We start from the raw sequence: 21,600 nt of genomic DNA on the forward strand, positions 1-21,600 counted from the left end.
ACTTGGCCACACCCATGATAAGTGGCCATTCAGTGAACTAAAATCATGCTGGGTTAGTTTGCTGGATTAGAGTGGTTAAACATGTATAGTCAGGACACTCTTCAGCAGGGAAATAGCCCAGGAGCAAGAAGCCTTGAACAGGTGCCCTTGCTATACCTCAGAGATGTATGTGTGCAGATGCCCAAAAGTATACCAGTTAAATTCAGATCCAATTCTGCCCTTCCAGTGAGAGTACCATGCCCAAACCAAGCTGTCTCTGTCAGCTCCTTGCTTTCTCAAAACACACACTAATGTATCCAATCCATCCCCCAGTCTCTGCTTTTGCCCATCAGTCTCCAGGTAAAGCCTTCCACGTACATGGCTTAGATTTTCATTTAGCTTGACATGTGGTACCTTACCCTGTTTGTGGGCTTCTGCTTGCTTCAGCTATTACTATCTAAAGCAGCACGTAACTGCTGCTTCCATCTCTAAATATAACTTTGGTTTAAAAAAAAAAAATCACTGTTTATATGGCACCTGATCAATAGAACAAAACTATTTGACCTACTGTAACTATACTGATCTGTCAAGTTGTTAGAGTTTCTAAACATTTTGTTAGAGTATAATTTTGGAGACAAGGTGGTTGACTTAATATCTTGTCTTTACCCCTGCACTATATGCTGGCACAGACAGAGTTACAACTATACTGCATACGAAAAGGACATCAAATTTAGTCAGCTGAAAAGAAAACAGACAAAATCCCCCAACAAAAGCTAGCTAAACAAAAGATACTACTGTACTTAAGCTTGTCTCTCCATTAATACAATATATCAAGAATAGGATCAACAACTCCACTGCAACTCCATACATTAAAGGAATAAGAATAAGGACAAGAAGGAAACAATGGTATTTGTTTTGAAAGTACTTTTTAAGAAGTTAAACTTTTAAATTACTGACAAAATAAATCCCTTCTTAAAAAGCAGAATTCCCATTTCATCATTTTAACAGAATTTAACTTTTGTTAAGCATTTTAGTCTAAAATGCAAAATTAGTACTCACAAATGAAATCACTGCTGCCAGTTGAAGCATGCAGTCAGTTGTTCAGAAATCAACCGTGTGGCTAGCTATTAAAAGAGGTGGAGTAAACAAACATTCCTTAGGAGGTCAAAATCTCTTCAGCAACGCATTAAGACTTGAGGTTCAAAGGTGTGTTGCTCTTACAAACACCTACTAGTGAATTTATTGCAGCTGAAAGCTATTGGGAACAGAAGAAATCTCTGTTCCCATGAGGCGTCTGTATGCAGGTGGGTTTGAGTCTTTTCTGGAGCAACAGGTGAATTTCATATTCGAAAAGTGAGGTGCTGCCAAACTGAGACTGACGAAGTGAAATGGACGAGGGGTCCGAAGCGAGTTTTTTTTAAGTAACCAGCGAAGACCAGCTCACTGCCCATTACCCTAGAAGTACTCACACCTCCCTCTCCTTACAGCTCTACGACGCTAAACTCAGCCACCTCCCCAGAGAGAGGGGGCTGGGTGAAGTGTCTTACTGCACTAACTGCTGTTGGAGGAAGGGTGCGACAAAGCCAGTGTCAAACCACGTAAAGCTGTTGTTCCGCGCTGGGAAGGCCCTGGAAACCACACAGCGAGCTAGCGCCAACTGCCCCCCAGCTTGCCCACCCAACCACGTCAGCGGGACACGGGTTGGGCCTCAAACAGTACGCAGTCACCTCTAGCCGGCGGCCGGGACCAGCCCTGCAGGGCGGAGAGAGTGTGGCGCACGCCCACCCCGCTAGCTGGATGGGGCGGGGGATCCATGCACTGCGTGCGGGACGCTGTCACTCGCCCCACTCTTAGTCACCTCTCGGCTGTCTTCGCTCCGGCCCCCAGCGCTTTCGAACGCTTCTTGGGCTCAGCCTATCAGAGGGCGAGGAAGGAAAGCCACCCCGGCAGCGTCTACCCAGCCACAACTTCGAACGGAAATGACGTACCCAAAATGCGCACGCCCCTTTCATTGATGCCTTTCACTCTTAGGAGCCTCGGCGGGGCGGGGCTGAGTTCCGGCGCTGAGAGCTGATTGGATGAGTGAGCAGAGATCCGTACCGGTCTGGTAACTGGTGGAACGCTGGCAACTGCCCGGCCTCAGCCCCAGCGGGGGAAGGCTGGGCGGGAGTGCGAAGACGTGATTGGTGGAACGCTGACGGGGCGGGGGGGTGCGGGAGAGAGGAAACACTGGTTGGGGTTTGTTTCCTTGGTGACGCTGCGGCGGCGGGGGACAGCCGAAGCCCGAGGCAATGGCGGAGGAGACCGGCGGCGGGCGCCGCGGCGGCGAGGAGCTGGAGGCGGCGGAGCGGGGCCCGGGCGCGGCCTATCACATGTTTGTGCTGATGGAGGATTTGCTGGAGAAGCTGAAGCTGCTCAACTACGAGGAGGAGGCGCTGCGGCGCCACCACCTGCGGCCCCTGTCCAGGTGAGCCCTGACCCCGCCGCCGGCCCGCGCCGTCTGGCCTGGCGCGGTGCGCACCGGGACGGGCGGGGCCGGGTAGAATAGGGGCCGTCCGCCGCGCGCGGGGCGGACCTGGGAACGGGGCTCGCTGGGATTGAAGCGGCAGCCTCGGGCCCGGGCCCAGCCCCAACCCCAGCCCCGGGGGAGGGCTCAGCGCTGAGCCGGGCTGCGCTCGCCTGGCAGGCAGCGCGGGGACGCTGACCGAACGGACACCGGCGTCTGACCTCCCGCTCCGGGCTGGCTAGCCGCCCCCCTCTGAGCAGCCCCTCCGAGATCGCATGGGGGTGGAGATGGCTTGTTGTTCGCTCTGTGGACGTGAGCTGCGGGGTGTGGGGAGAGCTGTGGGCCGGGTCTTTGTTGTGCCACCCCAGTACAGCCCAGGGAAAGGAACATGGTTTCCTTTCCCAAAGAGCTCACAACGGGTCAACAGCCCCCGGCCCGGGTGCCAAAAGTGGCATGTGAGCTGATAGCTCAGCACCACCCCTCTTCCCCTATGCAGCTGGGAGCTTGCTCAAAGCCCTGCCGCCTGTGGATTAACAAAAGACCAGCTAATGCTGTCAATCACCAGCTAAATGGTAAATCTGTGTCTCATTTATTAACAAAGTTGTCAAAGTAGAACCATTAGTAATTTTTAAAAGTGTCACTGACATTCAGACAACATGGAGCAGTCAAAAGGTCAAATTTTGGCATTCCACCTCGGAAAGGTTGCTGAATCCTGTGTTACAATCTGAGCATAAATTCATAGAGAATGGGGTCAAATAGAAAGGGAAAGGTATTCATTAGCAGGATTAACATTGGTCATATGTGTATGCTACCTAATTACGCCCAGGTCTAGGATACAAACTTATGTTGGTATAACTGTCCATGCCTCTGAGCATTGTAGTTATACCAATCTAACTGTGCTCTTCTGTTGGCAAAGGTAGTATCTTCACAAAGCATTACAGTGGCAAAATTGCAGCACTGTAGAGCTATGTCTGTACTATGGACCTTACAGTGGTATAACTGTACTGTGGAGCTGTGCCAACGTAAGGTCCCCTGTGTAGCTACTCTTTCTGCCAGCAAGTGAGACTTCTCCCCCACCATAATTAAACTACCCCTATGAGCGGCAGTAGCTACGACAGTAATGCTCTACTGCTGATTTAGAGCTGTGCACACTGGTGCTTTTGTCAATGATGGTTTTGTCAGTTGGGTGAGGGTTTTTCCCACACCCCTTACCAACAAAAGTATTCCCATCAAAAGTGTTAGTGTAGCTATAGTCTACGAATAAACAATCCTTAAATCTTCTCAGATTTATTAATTTCTTAAATGTCTTTAAGTTTGTCTACTTTAAAACAAAGTATTATAAGATATCCAAGTTTTATCTGCATTACCTAACTGTACAGAGATGGGTGAAACAGTGAAATTATTACTCATATTTCATTAGTCACTAGAGCCTCTGAATGGGTTCAAGGCCCCATATTCTTATGTGCAGTACTTGCACCTCAGAGGATGTGCCACCTTCTGCCTTGAAGAGCTTGCAATCTAAAATTTCAAAACCTGTAACTTGCATGTTGGCAGACAGCAGTGTTGTCAACACCCATGATTTTGTCACAAGTCCCATGAAAACTGGTGAACAACAAGAAGTCCTGTGGCACCTTATAGACTAACAGCTATATCGCACCATAAGCTTTTGTGGGCAAAGACTCGCTTCGTCAGATGCATGAATGGGGGTGGGGTGGTTCAGAGGAGTATTTAAAGAGGGGGATCCCAGTAGAAGGGAGGGCCAGAGCTGACAAGGTCTATACAGTCAGGTGGAAATGGCCCTTTATCAGTAGGATACATCAAGAGAGGAGAAAAAACAAGCCAGATATGTCAGATAGGATGTTGTCAGATGGGATGTGGCCCATTGTCAGATTCTAATGTGGAGCTGAAAATTGGTGTGTTCCTTAAAGCTTCAACTGTTGGAGTAATGAAAATTTATGAGATTCTTCTTTTCTTTTTATTAACATATACATAGCTAGACATTTTAGAGACTTTTGTGCATCTTCCATGAGTCTGTCTGTGCATCTCTTCGTTGAGGAACTCCTCCTAAACAGTGAGAGGTTAGACCACCAAATTCAGTATGCAGCTTCCACGTATTCTATCTGAAAGCAAGATCAGGGTTTTGTTGCGCCAGAAAAATGGGATGAGCCTGGAATTCAGTTTTTTTTCCAGACTGTGGAAAGGGAGGAGCCTGATAGGAACCTCATGCCCACTGCCACCACAAAGAGCCAAAAGGGCAGCCCAAGCCCAACTCTCTCACCTCTTCCCCCCTCTCTCCCTCTGCCCTTCCCCACCCCCAAGGTACCACCAAGGCAGCACAGCACTGGACACCTGAGGGGAGCCACAATTGTACTAGCAGCACCCTCACCACCGCACACATCCCAGGTAAAGCCCCCCCCAACGCTGCCTTCGCCTGAGCTCTCTGCCCTGACTCCTGAACCCTCCCTCCCTCCCTGAGCCCCCCACACTTCCCACCTCCTTCTCTGAGACCCTATCCCCTGCCCTGAACACCGCCTCATCTTCCAGTGCCGTGCTTGGAAGGGCCCAAGCAATGCTAAATAAATCTTCTAGTATAAACATACTGCACTGGGAAAGGGGCAAAGTCAGCACACATTGAGTAAATGTTTCTGGTGGTTTTAATGTTTCACTATCAGTTGTGTTAATGTTTTTCTGTGTACATTATGGCAGTATTGCGTTGATGTTAGTTTTGTGTCAGTTTTGATAATTGTTTAAAATAGCGTTTTAAATTTTTATGTTGAGTTACAAATAGCTGTCCATAGACATACATAAAATGAAACAGATTTTTGATTATTTTGTATATGATACACTGGAAGACTTACCCAGATTATTTATTTTGTTTGGAAAATAAAATGGAAATGTACATGTTTTAAATCATTGTTCAGGGCTGGGGATGAGAGTTAAGTGTGCAAGCTGCCCTGGGGAGAAAGGACTACCCCAACCCTCTCTCACTGCAGCAGCCTGGCAACAGGTGAGAAGCAGCTCTCCTTGGCCACTGAAGCTCCAACAGACACAGCTGTGGGAGGAGTGCCTGTCCCCTAGCTGAGGCAGATCCAGGTTTGGTTTTCCCCTACGCTCCACAGCCAGAGTAAAGAATGCAGCAAACTGTATTTCTCCCTTGCTCCTGACAAAGGGAAGCAGCCTGCGATGTTCCTGCACAAAACAAGGGGTGGCGAGGGAGCTTTAGTCCCCCCCTCCATCTCTAAAGAGCACCCGCCGGACAGACAACTCGGGGCTTAGGCAGTCTCAGGGAGTGGGGTGCACCCTGAGCCAGCCACTTTCACCTGACTGGTGATTTTGTCTCTTTTCTGTATGAGTTTCTGAGAAGCAATCTGATTCCAGGCACATCCCATTTTTCTGGCACAATCAAACCCTTAATTTGACTTAAGCTGTGAAAAGTGGAAGGTTTGATGGGGACAGGTGACTAAAGGCTGCAGGTAAGTAAAAAAAACCTGGAGACCTGGGAGTTGGGTTGGAAATGGGAGGGATAATGGGCGATAATCGCAGAAAGAAAAGGGGGACTAGGCAGAACTGGGAGGCAAAAGCAAATCAGTATCTTAGGTAACTATGTACAAATGCAAGAAGTATGGGTAATAAGCAGGAAGAACTTGAAATCCTAATAAACAAATACAACTGCGACATACTTGGTATCACAGAAACTTGGTAGGACAATACACGTGATTGAAATATTGGTATAGAACAGTACAACTTATTCAGGAAGGATAGGCAGGGTAAACATGGAGGAGGTAGTGCCTTATCTATCAAAAATGTGGACACCTGGACTGAGGTGGAGATGGATGTAGGAGGCAGACGGGTTGAGAGTCTCTGGGTTAGATTAAAAGGGGTAAAAAAACAAGGGTGAGGTCATGGTAGGGGGTCTACTACAGACCACCTAGCCAGGTAGAAGAGGTGGAAGAGACTTTCTCTAAACAATTAACAAAATTATCGAAAACACAGGAGTTGGTAGTGATGGGGGACTTCAACTATCCAGACATATGTTAGGAAGCTAACACAGCGAGGCACGGACTATTCAGAAAATTCTTGAACTGCATATGACCATTTTTAGTTTAGAAGGTGGAAAAAGCTACTGGGGGGAAGCAGTTCTAGATTTGATTTTAACAAATAGGGAGGAACTCCTTGAGAATTTGGAAATGGAAGGTAGCTTGAGAGAAGGTGACCATGAAATCATAGAGTGAAAGGGAGAACAGCAAAATAGAGACAATGGATTTCAGGAAAGCAAATTTTTTATAAACTCAGAGCTGGCAGGAAGCAAGATTATGAGAAAAAACAACTGAAGAGAGTTGGAAGTTTTTCAAAGGGACGTTATTAAGGGTCCAAAAGCAAGCTATACCACTGCATAGGAAAGATATAAAGTATGGTCAAAGACTGCCTTGGCTTAGCCAGGAGATCTTGCGTGATCGCAAAATAAAAAAGGAGTTATATAAAAAGTGGAAATTAGGAGAACTTACGAAAGATGTATATGTGCAAACAATACATGTATGCAGGAGCAAGATTAGAAAAGCCAACGCACAGCTAAAGACATAAGAGGTAACAAGAAGTCATTCTATAAATATATTAGAAGCAAGAAGAAGACCAAGGACAGGGTAGACCCACTACTCAATGAGGAGAGAGAAACAATATCACGAACCTTGGAAATGGCAGAACTGCTTAACGGTCTCTTTGTTTCAGCCTTCACCAAGAAGGCCAATGAAGAAATGCTAACATCAGGCATGCTCGTGGGAAGCGGGTAGGTTAGAGGATAAAATACATAAAGAACAATTTAAAAGTTACTTAGAAAGATTGGAAGTCTTCAAGTCACCAGGGCCTGATGAAATGCATCCTTGAATACTTAAGGTGAGCTTTTAGCTATCATCTTTGAAAACTCCTGGAAGTAGGGAGAGATTCCAGAAGACTGGAAAAGGGCAAATGTAGTGCCCATCTATGAAAAGGGAAAAAAGAGCAACCCAGGATGCTACAGACCAGTCAGTTTAACTTCCGTGCTGGGAAACATAATGGAGCTAAATAATTAAGGAATTCCTCAGCAAACATCTGGAAGAAAATAAAAGGTGATAAAAAGACAAATCATGCCGGACCAATCTAATAGGTTTTTTTGACAGGATAACAAGTCTTGTGAATAAGGGAGAGGCGGTGGATGTGGTATACCTAGACTTGAGTAAGGCATTAGACATGGTCTCGCATGATCTTTCTGTCAATAAACTAAGCAAATGCAACCTAGATGGGACCACTATAAGGTGGGTGCATAACTGGCTGGATAACCGTTCCCAGAGAGTAGTTATTAATGGTTTGCAGTCACACTGGAAGGACATAACAAGTGGGGTTCTGCAGGGATCTGCTTCAGGACCATTTCTATTCAATATCTTCATCAACGATTTAGATACATAGAGAATATGCTTATTAAGTTTGCAGATGATACCAAGCTGGGAGGGATTGCAACTGCTTTGAAGCATAGGCTTATACTTCAAAATGATCTGGACAAACGGGAGAGATGGTCCGAGTTAAAGAGGATGAAGTTTAATAAGGACAAATGCAAAGTACTCCACTTAGGAAAAAACAATCAGTTTCATACATACAGAATGGGAAGCAACTGTCTAGGAAGGAGTACTGTGGAAAGGCATTTAGGGATAGCGAGCCTTGTGGATGAGGGAGAAGCGGTGGATGTGGTATGCCTAGACTTCAGTAAAGCATTTGACACGGTCTCACATAATATGCTTATCAATAAACTACGCAAATACAACTTAGATGGGGCTGCCATAAGGTGGGTGAACAACTGGCTAGGTAACCGTACCCAGAGAGTGGTTATTAATGGTTTTCAATCCTGCTGGAAAAATATAACTAGTGGGATTCCGCAGGGGTCTGTTTTAGGACCGGTTCTGTTCAATATCTTCATTAACGATTTAGATGTTGACGTAGAAAGTACACTTATTAAGTTTGCAGATGATACCCAGCTGGGAGGAGTTGCAACTTCTTTGGAGGATAGGGTCACAATTCAAAAGGATCTGGATAAACTGGAGAAATGGCCTGAGGTAAACAGGATGAAGTTTAATAAGGACAAATGCAAAGTGCTCCACTTAAGAAGGAACAATCAGTGTCACACATACAGAATGGGAAAGGACTGCCTAGGAATGAGTACAGCAGAAAGGGATCTAGGGGTTATAGTGGACCACAAGCTAAATATGAGTCAACAGTGTGATGCTGTTGCAAAAAAAGCAAACATGATTCTAGGATGCATTAACAGGTGTGTTGTGAACAAGACACGAAAAGTCATTCTTCTGCTCTACTCTGCGCTGGTTAGGCCTCAGCTGGAGTATTGTGTCCAGTTCTGGGTACCGCAGTTCAGGAAGGATGTGGCAAAATTGGAGAGGGTCCAGAGGAGAGCAACAAGAATGATCAAAGGTCTAGAGAATATGACCTATGAAGAAAGGCTGAAAGAATTGGGCTTGTTTAGTTTGAAAAAGAGAAGATTGAGGGGGGACGTGATAGCAGTTTTCAGGTATCTAAAAGGGTGTCATAAGGCAGAGGGAGGGAACTTGTTCTTCCTTGCCTCTGAGGATAGAACAAGAGGCAATGGACTTGAATTGCAGCAGGGGAGGTTCAGGTTGGACATTAGGAAAAAGTTCCTAACTGTCAGGGTGATCAAACACTGGAATGAATTGCCAAGGGAGGTGGTAGAATCTCCATCACTGGAGCTATTTAAGAAGAGGTTGGATAGATGGCTTTCAGGGATGGTCTAGAAAGTGCTTGGTCCTGCCATGAGGGCAGGGGGCTGGACTCGATGGCCTCTCGAGGTCCCTTCCAGTCCTACTCTTCCATGATTCTATAAGCTAACTATGATTCAACAGTGTGATGCTGTTGCAAAAAAAAACAACCATGATTCTGGGATGCATTAACAGGAGTGTTGCGAGCAAGACATGAGAAGTCATTCTTCTGTTCTGCTAAGCACTCATTAGGCCTTAGTTGGAGTATTGTGTCCAGTTTTGTGGACCACATTTCAAGAAAGATGTGGAAAAATTGAAGGAGGCTCAGAGAAGAGCAACAAGAATGATTAAAGGTCTAGAAAACACGAGCTATGAGAGAAGACTAAAAGAACTGGGCTTGTTTAGTTTAGAAGAGAGAAGACTTAGAGGGGACATGATAGTGGTTTTCAAGTCCCTCAAGGAGGGTTACAAGGAGGAGGGAGAAAAATTTTTCTTCTTGGCCTCTAAGGATAAGACAAGGAGCAATGGGCTTAAACTGTATCAAGGGCAGTTTAGATTAGACACTAGAGGAAAACTTCCTAACTGTCAGGGTGGTTAAACACTGAAATAAGTTATATAGGGAGGTTGTGGAATCTCCATCTCTGGAGATATTTAAGAGCAGGTTAGATAGACACCTATCGAATGGTGTTCAGTCCTGCTGGCAGGGCAGGGGACTGGACTTGATGGCCACTTCAAGTCCCTTGCAGTTCTAGTGTTCTATGATTCTATGAAGCTGCATGCCAAATTTGGTATTTGTAGCTCTGTTTAGGAGTAGTTCTTAAACAGACAGACTCACGGACGCACTCAAATAAATAGCAGGTAAGATGGTGCCGTGTAACACATACCATTATGGATTTGTTAAAAATGTTGGATACTATTTAGGTGATTTATTTTCAGGAGCATTATGCATAGACCCTTGCAAAGTGATCACTTGAAGGTGATGTCTTTGGCATAATAGGGCTAGAGTCTGAAATGACAGAAATAAATGCAAAGAGGGAAGAGAATTGAGCCCATTGTATCTTAAGACTCTAAGAGTGATGTAGAAGAGCAATTATGCGTTTTATGAAGAATAAGAGGCTAGCTCAGTTCAGAATAATTGAAACTGCATGAGCCCAACTGAAAGCTGGAGAGGGAGCTAAATGAGCAAGCTAGAGAGGGAGGACCAAGGTCTGTTAAGTTCCCCAAGGAGCTTCAAAACAGTTTACAGACTATTACATCAAGACACATTTGTTGGTTGCTCATTTACTCGAGGCAGGAGAAGCAAACTTGATGTAAAAGCTTTAGTCTCTTAGAAATTAGTCCCCTTTTATGTCTCTCATACACAATAGATATCATTGACTTGAGTGCTCTCATTTTGTGACCTTATTTATGGTAGAAATTAGTAACTCTGAATAGTTCGTTGCAAATTGTTAAGAAACGGCTTTCCCATGTTGTGTTGCCCTGTAACTGAGACTTCTCAGTAATTCAGAGACTTTCGTATTTAACTTTTTTTCCCCTTTTCAAATAGGCACTACTTTGCATTACCCACTAATCCTGGTGAGCAGTTCTACATGTTTTGCACTATTGCTGCTTGGCTGATTACAAAAGCAGGACATCCCTTTGAACAGCCGCAAGAATATGATGACCCCAACGCAACAATATCAAACATACTCTCAGAGTTGCGATCATTTGTAAGTGTTGAACGTATTTGTGTTTTCAAAGGTGTGCTTCATGTGATCATAAACTTCAGAAATTATACTTACTGTTTTTTTTTTTTCTATCTCTGTGTTCACATTTCCAAAGACCCAAATTTGTCATTTGTAAGTTTCATACTATGATGCTTAACATGAAGCTTATAAAGTTTGGTGCACTAATTCTGTGTGGTGAACTGCAAAAATGATTTTATTCTACATTGTTTTCTCTTATCCTTGGCTGCTATTATCACCCACAAAGCTCTAAGGAAGTCATAGAATCCAAGGCCAGAAGGGACTGTTACGACCATGAGTCTGACTGCCTGTATAACACAGCCACAGAACTCCCCCACCAGAGCTCAAGTCTTATGATTCCTCATAGGGGTTAGGGTGTTCAATTTTAATGAAAATAATTCAAAATAATGGTCATAAAACACTTTTTTGATAGAAAGCGATCCAGCAGAATCGTATGTCCCACACTGATATGTAAAAACCACCTAAAATATGTAACAACTATTTTACCCCTACAACACTGGCATTGGAGAACAAAAATATATAAAAGTTATCCATGGTAGAAGACTGTAAGACTTTTCAAATATGCTTCATGTTGTCAGTGCCTATGTTGTCATGGGTGGGTGGGGGGCTATGTGTGATGGATCTGCCATGTCCCCTTCTCTCCTGCTTCAGCAGGGCCCGTGTTTCTAGGGGTCGCTTGCAGGGGGTGTGACAGGGCTGCACAGGAAGTGAGGGAGGGTGTGCACGGGTGGGTGTGCTGACAGCTGACTGCAGGGCTTCTGGCCCCCTGGCAACCAGGCTGGCTGCATTTATTGCCCTCCTTGCCCTCCCTGGGGGGAAGAGGCCGGTAGCAGCTAGTTATAGGAGGTTACCTGTGAGGCACACAGAGGCTTCTGGCTGCAGCTGCCCTGTGCCTGCACCAGGCAGCTGTGGGCAACACCCCCCTCCCATGTCTCTGGCAGCTGTGTGGGAGGCCATGCCACTCTAGGGTTGCCAGATTTTCAGAATGTTTGAGGGACGATCCCCTTCCCCTCCCCCAGAGCCAGGCGCCTCCAGCTCTTACCATATCCCCCTCCACTCCCAGGTCTTACCATATACCCCTCCTCTCCCCCAGAGCCAGTTATACCCAGGGTTGAGGTTAGGGTTCTGGCAGGAAAAAAAGCTCTGGTTATACTGGTCTCTCTTATTTCAGTTAGCGAAGAAGGATGGTTTATACTGGTACAAAGCACTTTTATGCCAATGTAACTTTTTGCACACTGGGGATGTACTGATCAGTAATAAACTGCACCTTTAATTGAAGCAAGTATGTGGTCTGAAAAGGTTTTATAAAAATGTTCAAGTTCTAATTAACGTGTTGTTAACCACCACACAATCCCAAGTCAGTTGTGTTTAAAAATGTGTTAACTGGTCAGTTAACCCCATGCCTCCATCTGTAATAAAATCTGCAAATACTGTACTTTGTGAAAGTGGATTGATGGTCACAACTGCATATGAAAATTCACAGTGCACCCTTTGCATTATCAACAATCCTGAAAGGATCACTATTGTCACTTGGATGTACACATTACAAGAATATTACTGAGCCTACAAGCTGTTCATCTACCTAAGGCTGCCCAATTACAGAACAGGATTTAGTGTCGGAACAAGTAACTAGCAGCAGACAGAAGCCCTTCTAATTTCCAGGAGAGTTTTGCTAAGAGCATCACACACTCCACCAAGCAGGAATGCCACAACTCATTACTGCAGCTTTAGTCTGAAGTAAAGCCCTTGGACTGAGCTGTACTGAGGGCTTTGATGTATTTTTTTCTAAGATAACTCTTTGCTGAGAGTGGCCGGTGTGTCACGCTCCAGACAGAGACAGACAGACTGACAAACCAACTGTGCTAATAACCAATCTTGGGACTAACCTTCCAGTCACAGCAGCACACCATGTAGCGCTAGTTTCTTGCGGCAGCATTAAGGGATTGCATGGGGTCTAGTCCTTCTTTCTCCGCCCAACTCTGTGCAAACTGTGCCATGTAAACACAGCCCACTCAGTGCGATTAGAAAAGCCCTTAGCTCATAAGGAAATACTCAGCCAATGATTTACATGAAAGATTCACTGGGTGAGTACTGGAGAATTTGTAGAGTCATGGCCAGTGTTCCCTGTAAGCTGAGTCCTTGCGCAGCAGGTTAGCAGCATGTGTTTCTAGTGGTGGTGCATATTGCACATGGTGTGCATAAAATTTATTCTGCTCATATATGGAAAAAAATTAAAGGGAACACCTGTCTTGGCCAGGGATATTTCATCCTCTTAGGTCCAGTAGTCTCCCCAGCCAGGCAATGTATTTGCCCTCTTTATTAATGCACTGTAGTGTATTGGCAAAGGACAATTTGGGTCTGTAGTTTCCAGCCTTGTTCATTATTTCCTCCCACATTCCTTACCTCAGTGTGCCTCACAACACAGATCTTGGCACCCTGTTGGGGTGGTTGTGACGGGGGTGGGCTGCATTTCTGTGATTCAGTAACAGTAGTTAAGTTCCCAGGGAGGCTGAAGAATCCTCATTATTGGAGGTTTCTTAGAACAGGCGGGATAGGTACCTGGCAGAGATAGGACCTGGTGAACATAGCTATCTTTATCAGGAGGCTGGACTGACCTCTCCAGGCCCCTTCTAGCCCTGTCTTGCTCTGGTTCAAAAGTCAACCTATCTGGCCTCAGGGCACCTTTAAGCACACTCCACAATGGCTTTGCAGAGGAATCTTTGCAAACTGATATGAACAAACACAGCTGCCTCCAGCCACAGCTCACAGCTCCTCCTGGTCTCGGGTCTCCAGCACTAGTGAACCTGTCCCCCACCCCACTGGTGTGCCACATCACCTGGGGCCCTCTCCCTCGCCTCGGCCCCAAGGAGAGCATCTTGCCAGCGCCATGCCAGACACGTCTCCAGCTACACACATCTTAAGAGGCAGAGGCCCCTGCTGCTGGTGCAATGCCCAAACCGAGTTAGAGCAGCGGCTCTGGCCAAGCCTTCATTGCATCAGGTGCCAACCACCTTCTTGCAGTACCACTGCTGCAGCCTGGCAGCCGGCTAACAACAGCACTCGACACCAGAGGAAGGACCAGAAACCCCTGGCCCACATCCAACACCCTGCAGCAGCCCCCTAGCCAAATGAGGCCGGGGGGGGCAGCTCCCCAGGCAGACACTAGCTGCGCTGCCACCTGGGCTCCCCAGCGCAGCAGAGCCAGGCTGGGCAATGCACACGTCCTAAGCACTGTACCTACATTTACCGTATAGGCCGCAGTCATCCTCACTGTAGTTGCCCCCACCCAGTGCAGCCAGGCGTGGGACTCTGCCATCCTCCTCCTCCTCCATCTGGACGGCCACTCGGATCTGCACTGGGCAGCTTCCGAGTTTCTCAACATTCCCAGTAGCCTCTAGCGCTGCACTGGGCAGCAGGCACTGCGCAGATCCCAGGTGGAGCTACAGGACCTATGCCAGAACCAGAGGAGGCTAAACCAGTATTAATGGTCCAGTGAGCTCCTTAGTCAGCTCTTTTAAAACTCCTGGATGCAAGTTCTCTGGATCTGTTGATTTAAAAGTATCTAATTTTAGTTGCTGCTGCTTTGTCATATAAGAGTACTTCATGTGTTTTTCTATCTAATGAAGAGCAGATTATGTTTATTGAACACTTCTGCCTTTCTTGCCTTATTATGGAGTGTTCTGTTTCCATGCAGTAATTGACCAATACTATATCTATGATTCTTTTTGTTCCTGCATTTAAAAAAAAAAACCTTTTTTATTGTCCTCAACTTAGCAGGCCATAGATTTTTTCTTGTGTACATTTGTTTTCCTTACTCATTATCTATACTTCATAACTTCTGATTTATATTAATTACTTTTGAATTCCTCTTTCCCCCATTTGTTTTTATTTATGCATATACAAGAAATTATAGCTGCTTTCATTCCCTCTGTAAACCGTATTAATTTTGTTAACATAGCCATCTTCCTTAGTTGTAGGATTGTAGATATTGGGCATCTGATAAAGTGTTCTTAAACAGTTTTTCTCCTTTTCCCTCTCCACCCATATCCCTAGGTTCCAGCACGTATTCCCAGTCCTGGTTTTTACTCCTTATCCTGGCACCAAGCCAATTGCCTTGAGGCATAGGTCCCCTATGAAATAAGGCTATATGTCAAGTAAGTGATCAAATCTAGAACTTCAGTATGTCCAAAGTGCTGCACCAACACAAATTATTTATGAAGGGAAAAATATAAAGTTAGGAATGTATGCAGCTAGCACGCATTAACTTTAGTCTGTCATTTCCAGTTCTCCTGATTTTTATTACGTCTCATGATACGTCATGTTTTTTTTAAAGGCCCAGCCCCTGGAGTCAAGTGATTCTCAACTTTATTTTCCAAGTACATTTCTAGACCTCTCATTTGCAGAGGAAAACCTTGAAAATGTGAATTGAGGGCACACTAAAAGCTGGAAAGCCAGAGAACTAATATTATATTTAAAAAAAAAAAAAAGGTACTAGTCTCAGAGGGGTGGTTATGTTAGTCTTTATCTGCAGGAACAAGAAGAAACCCTGTGACACCCTAAAGCAGGTTTGTGTAAATTGGGGGGGTGTGAAATTCCATAAGTGTGATTGGCCTCTGCTGCCTCCCGCCCCTGCCTCCGCAGTCACTGAGGGAGCGTGCCGCGTGACTTCTGGGAGAACACCTCTCACTTCTGGACAGGGTGGGGGTGGGGTCCTGCTGATAACAAAGACAAAAAGTGGGGCCCAATGTAAAAGTTTCCTCACGCCTGCTCTGTAATTAGGTTCCATCAGCTCAGTAACAAATGTGAATTCCTGGATCTTTACCATCTTTACCACTCTTTACCATGGAGTGCCAGACAGTCCCCTTGGGCACTCCAGTCTGTCTTGCCACCCAGACAGTTTAGATTTATTAAAGAATGGTCACTTACATCAAAACTCACAAAATTTTCTGGTTGCTTCTAGTCCTAAGAGTCCATATCACTTACATCTCCATCAAAGACAACACGGTAGCCAATTCTGTAATAAATTATTTATCCGTAAAGAAACCTTTTTTTCCCCAGTTAATAAATCCTTAAAGAGGCAACATACAAGCACAAATGAGTTGTAATCTATAGTTCCAAACAGTGACAGAGATATAATCTGTTCACTGAATGCTTTTAGGGCTGAGAGAAATTCAGTTTTTCCTGATTCAATGAATACATGCGTAGGCCTCTCCTTCTGGAAGGAGTTAGGAATGCAGTCAACAAAGTCTCTGTTCTTTGTGTCATGTGCTACGAAAAAGAACTGATGTGGCTAGATATGCCCTGAACAGCAACTACAGTAGGGTTGCAACCCGAGAATACTCCACAGTATAGTATTGAATGTGATTCAGAACCAAAGATTACAGCTTGTTGGATACTTAGTTCTCCTGCAGTTTTTTGGTGGAAATGGCCATACAAAAGGAAATTAATTCATTTCTCATCTGTTAGTGCTTGCCTATTGATATTCTCTCACTGGAAAATTCTCTCTAGAAGAATTCTTCAAAAATATGGGAGATATCTATGGAAAAATTAATGCACTGGTATGTATACAGCATAACAAAGGAGAGTTCATGGAAACCAAATATCTAAGTATCTGTTTCTACAATACTCAATGTGATTCGTTTGCTCAAAAGAAAACCAGCATACTTGATGAATTATTTTAATAGACATACCCCATTTGTCACATATGTGACACAAGCTAAATATGAGTCAACAGTGATGCTGTTGCAAAAAAAAAGCAAACATGAGTCTGGGATGCATTAACAGGAGTGTTGCAAGCAAGACATTAGAAGTCATTCTTCCGCTCTACTCAGCACTCAGTAGGCATAAGTTGGAGTATTGTGTCCAGTTCTGGGCACCACATGTCAAGAAAGATGTGGAGAAATTGAAGAAGGTCCAGGGAAGAGCAACAAGAATGATTAAAGATCTAAGCTGTGTCTACACGTGCACGCTACTTCGAAGTAGTGGCACTAACTTCGAAATAGCAACCGTCGCGGCTACACACGTCGGGCGCTATTTCGAAGTTAACTTCGACGTTAGGCGGCGAGACGTCGAAGTCGCTAACCTCATGAGGGGATCGGAATAGCGCCCTACTTCGATGTTCAACATCAAAGTAGGGACCATGTAGACGATCCGCGTCCCGCAACGTCGAAATTGCCGGGTCCTCCATGGCGGCCATCAGCTGGGGGGTTGAGAGATGCTCTCTCTCCAGCCCCTGCGGGGCTCTATGGTCACTGTGGGCAGCAGCCCTTAGCCCAGGGCTTCTGGCTGCTGCTGCGACAGCTGGGGATCCATGCTGCAGGCACAGGGTCTGCAACCAGTTGTCGGTTCTGTGTATCTTGTGTTGTTTAGTGCAACTGTGTCTGGGAGGGGCCCTTTAAGGGAGCGGCTTGCTGTTGAGTCCACCCTGTGACCCTGTCTGCAGCTGTGCCTGGCACCCTTATTTCGATGTGTGCTACTTTGGCGTGTAGACGTACCCTCGCAGCACCTATTTCGATGTGGTGCCGTGCAACGTCGAAGTTGAACATCGACGTTGCCAGCCCTGGAGGACGTGTAGACGTTATTCATCGAAACAGCCTATTTCGATGTTGCTACATCGAAATAAGCTATTTCGATGTTGGCTTCACGTGTAGACGTAGCCCTAGAGAACATGAGTTGTGAGGGAAGACTGAAAGAACTGGGCTTGTTTAGTTTAGAAAAGAGAAGACAGAGGGAACATGATAGCAGTTTTCAAGGACCTCAAAGGGTTACAAGGAGGAGGGCGAAAAATTGTTCCCCTTAGTCTCTGAGAATAAGACAAGGAGCAATGGGCTTAAAACTGCAGTAAAGGAGGTTTAGATTAGACATTAGGAAAAAGTTCCTTACTGTCAAGGTGGTTAAACACTGGAATAAGTTACCTAGGGAGGTTGTGGAATCTTCATCGCCGGAGATATTTAAGAACAGGTTAGACAGACACCTATCAAGGATGGTCTAGATGGTGTATGGTCCTGCCAAGAGAGCTGGGAACTGGACTTGATGGCCTCTTGAGGTCCCTTCCAATTGTAGTGTTCTATAAGTCAATGAATTAGTGGTTTTGCTTAAATAAAATAGTTGAAAACAACATGTCCTGGAGTAGTGTAAATATGCTCTCTCTGTTAAATAGAAAGATCTGATGATTATATTACAGAATAATGTTTCTCTAAACAAAAAGCTCCCTTTTTATGGTTATTGTTTTGTCTTTGTTGTTTACATGGCAAGGATTTATAAACCTGTTAAAACTTAACAAATAAATGAATAGTTAATTTTTACCCACTTTTTAAAAGATCTATAGAAGCATCATATGCAGTGAATACTTTGATATGAGTGAAAAAACGTGATTACCTGTCTGAAAGAAAACTTAACTGTTGATGACTGATCACCTATCTCTTTGTTTTAGGGACGGTCTGTGGATTTTCCTCCGTCAAAGTTAAAGGCAGGCTATGGAGAGCAAGCATGTTATGTTCTTGATTGTTTAGCTGAACAAGCCTTAAAACATACTGGCTTTAGCTGGAAAAGGTATCGTGCACCCATAAGAGTCCCTCTGTATAACTTATTTTCAAATGAACAAATGCTGATTGTACAGACAGCCATACCCTATGTGCAGGAATGAAGCCAGAAAAAGTAAGTGTTAAATGCTTATTTGTAGTTATATTACAGGTTGAATCTCTCTAATCTGGAATTCTCTCATCCGGCAACATCCATAATCCGAGTTAGTCAGACAACCACTTATTATGGATCGACCACTGATCAAGTTTCCTGTGGTCTCATGAAATTTGTTCACAGCCACCAGTCCTGGCTCTCAGTGTTCTGTGCTGTTATTTAGCTGTGATTTACCCTTAAATGTCTTCCAAGAGCCAGGTAAGCAGTGAAAATGTTTGTAATGTGCTAGAAAATATTGACCTCCTGTGGTCCAGCAAATTCTCTCTTCTGGAGCCAGTTAGGTCCTGAAGGTTCCGGGGAACAGAGGTTCAACCTGTAGGCTAAAAAGAGGAGTCCAGTCAGGCTGTAAACAATTCCTAGTGCACGGTTCTACCTAGTTTGGTGAAATTATGTCAGAGTCGAATTTGGACAATTGTTTTTATTCTTTCATTAACTAGGTTGGATTAGCTAAATGAGTGTAACAGTTCTCATTATCATCTTATATAGTATCTTTTGCTCTTCAAATGCTTGAATGATTGATGTTACATTATAATGCCTCAATATCTGATTGTGACTCTCAGTAGATAGTAAGGCAAAACTTTTGAGTCTAGATTCCATTAAATAAGATCAATATATATTGTGAGCAGATGAAAATTTGGAAGAAAGGTGAACGGAGAAAAATTTTCCAGAAATTGAAGTTTTGTTTAAAAAATCTTTGAAGTTTGGCTCTGAAATGAATCTAATGGCTAATACATTATACTATTTACTATTATGTATTACTTAAACTTTGTCCATAAGATAAAAATTAATCTCTGGGGACTCATGCTTGAATCTTGTGGGGAATCTGAACATAAACCCGTTCTCTCTTTACAACAGAAAGAAACTGTATAGTATGGCACAGTATTGAATCCATGCTCTGAGTTCTAAGCCTAGACTAGCCAAATTTTTCAGGTCAAATCTGTAGTGTGTTGTATGTGTGTAAAATTCTTCATCACTGTGCTTCATTATGTCTAGGCATAGACAGAATCCTAACACTCACTCTCTATGAATTTTGTTTGTTTGTTCTTTCTAAGTATGTTTATTGTGTTTTGTGTTATATTCCATAAACATATATGTTGTTTCAGACCAGTATACCCAACAGAGGAGCTAGAAGAAGAAGCAATAATAGAAGATGATGCAGAATTGACACTTGATAAGCTGGAGGAAGAAATTGTGGTAGGTCAATATGTTTTTTTTTTCCTGTTATACCTGTACCTACCAACTTTGAGATTTTTCTTTTCGTTGGAGTGCTCATCTACAATAGCTCCCTCCTTCGAAGAGAGCATGTAAATGAGTCAGAGCAGGAAATAGCAATGAGGTACTGCACTGCATATGCAGCACCTCATTAGCCTAATTCCTGCTGCGCAAACTTCAAAGTTAGCAACTTCGAAGTGGCGGCAAGCTGTGTAGCCCAGGCACTTGGAAGTACCTGTGCAACTTTGAAGTGCCCTTACTCTCAAAACATTTTGACATGGTCTCACATGATCTTCTTATCAATAGACGAAGCAAATGCAACATAAATGGAGCCACTATAAGATAGGTGCATAACTGGCTGGATAACCGTTCTCAGAGAGTAATTATTAATATTTGACAGTCGCGCTGAGAGGGCGTAACAATGCGGTTCTACAAGGATCTGTTTTGGGACCAGTTCTGTTCAATATCTTCATCAACAATTTACATATTGACATAGAGAATATGCTTATGAAGTTTGCAGATGATACCAAGCTGGGAGGGATTGCAACTGCTTTGAAGGATAGGCTTATAATTCAAAATGATCTGGACAAACTGGAGAGATGGTCCGAGTTAAAGAGGATGAAGTTTAATAAGGACAAATGCAAAGTACCCCACTTAGGAAAAAACAATCAGTTCTTCTTCGAGTGTCCCCGTGGGTGCTCCACATTAGGTGTCGGGCTCGCCCGGCGCCGCAGATCGGATCTTCCAAGCAGTTTCTGCCGGACCGCGCATGCGCCGGTGCGCGCCGCTCCCCCGCGCGCTCCCGGCCATGTGCGCAATCCGGTCCCCGCCAGTTCCTCTTAACCGCCGTCGGCTGCAGACGGAATCCAACTAGGCTAAGGCCAAGTAGCGTATTCAACGACTTTATCTGTTTTTCTTTAAAGTTTTTTTCAGGCACTTAGGCTACTACGAGTTAGCCGGTTGTTATTTTGTAAAAAAAAAAAAACAACAACGAACAAGCTACGAGCGGGACAGCTCAGCCAGTCCCAGTAACAAGCGCCGGAGGCCAGGAGCTAGGGCCATCAGCCCTCCTGCTAAGGCAGGCCATCGGATGGGGAAAACGGCACAAAGAAGGTGCTAAGTACCCACTTAAAAACTCAAAGACTCACCAACAATGTCCTCTTCAGGCTTTAAAAAAAACGTGAGTCCTGCCGAGAGGCGATGCCAGTGTCCGATGGGCACAGTCTATGCATAAGGTGCCTGGGGGAGTCCCATGTGGCACAGAAATGCGCCTTCTGCGCTAAATTAACAACCAGAGCATGGAGGGACAGGGAGATGAGGATAAAAATGCTGCTTCTTGATAAGGCCCTCCAGCCAGAAGTGCCGGAGCGGCCGCAGCAGGAGGGACCCTCCGGGGCCCTTAAAAGGAAAGCTGCCTCCCTCACTCCATCAGCGCAGAAACGGAGGAAAGTATCTCCAGCCCGATCCCTGCCGGCAGCAACAGCGAGCGGGACGGGAGGAGCAAGCAGCCCCCAGCCGCAGCAACAGCTGATCGGCGGCGGCACGGAGAGCCACGTGGAAACGGCTCAGCCTCCGATACTCAGCCAGCCACCCCGCACCGCAGGCAGGGCGGCGGCTAAACAAGCGCCGGTACCGGCGGCACCGCAGGCAGCGGCACCAACCCCCGGGGAACCGGCGGTGCAGAGCGCGCAGGCACGCAGCCTGCCGGCAC

General features: G+C 45.1%; 1 protein-coding gene across 4 annotated transcripts in view; it reads left to right on the forward strand.

The window, feature by feature from the left end:
• Positions 1 to 2,196: 2,196 nt before the first annotated feature.
• IFT57 (intraflagellar transport 57) overlaps positions 2,197 to 21,600 on the forward strand; it is a 54,089-nt gene continuing 34,685 nt past the window's right edge. Inside the window, exons 1-4 of one of the 4 annotated variants that reach the window (XM_074998917.1) lie at positions 2,197 to 2,446; positions 10,784 to 10,946; positions 18,415 to 18,533; positions 19,781 to 19,871. In XM_074998917.1, the coding sequence (XP_074855018.1) occupies positions 2,271 to 2,446; positions 10,784 to 10,946; positions 18,415 to 18,533; positions 19,781 to 19,871 (549 nt within the window). In that variant the 5' untranslated portion in view covers positions 2,197 to 2,270. Of the gene's footprint in view, positions 2,447 to 2,995; positions 3,058 to 5,235; positions 5,959 to 10,783; positions 10,947 to 18,414; positions 18,534 to 19,780; positions 19,872 to 21,600 lie in introns of those variants that run through there. The other 3 variants (XM_074998892.1, XM_074998902.1, XM_074998910.1) reach the window with 3 other exon arrangements.

The sequence above is a fragment of the Carettochelys insculpta genome, chromosome 1, assembly GCF_033958435.1.
Source record: "Carettochelys insculpta isolate YL-2023 chromosome 1, ASM3395843v1, whole genome shotgun sequence".
Classification (NCBI taxonomy): Eukaryota; Metazoa; Chordata; order Testudines; family Carettochelyidae; genus Carettochelys; species Carettochelys insculpta.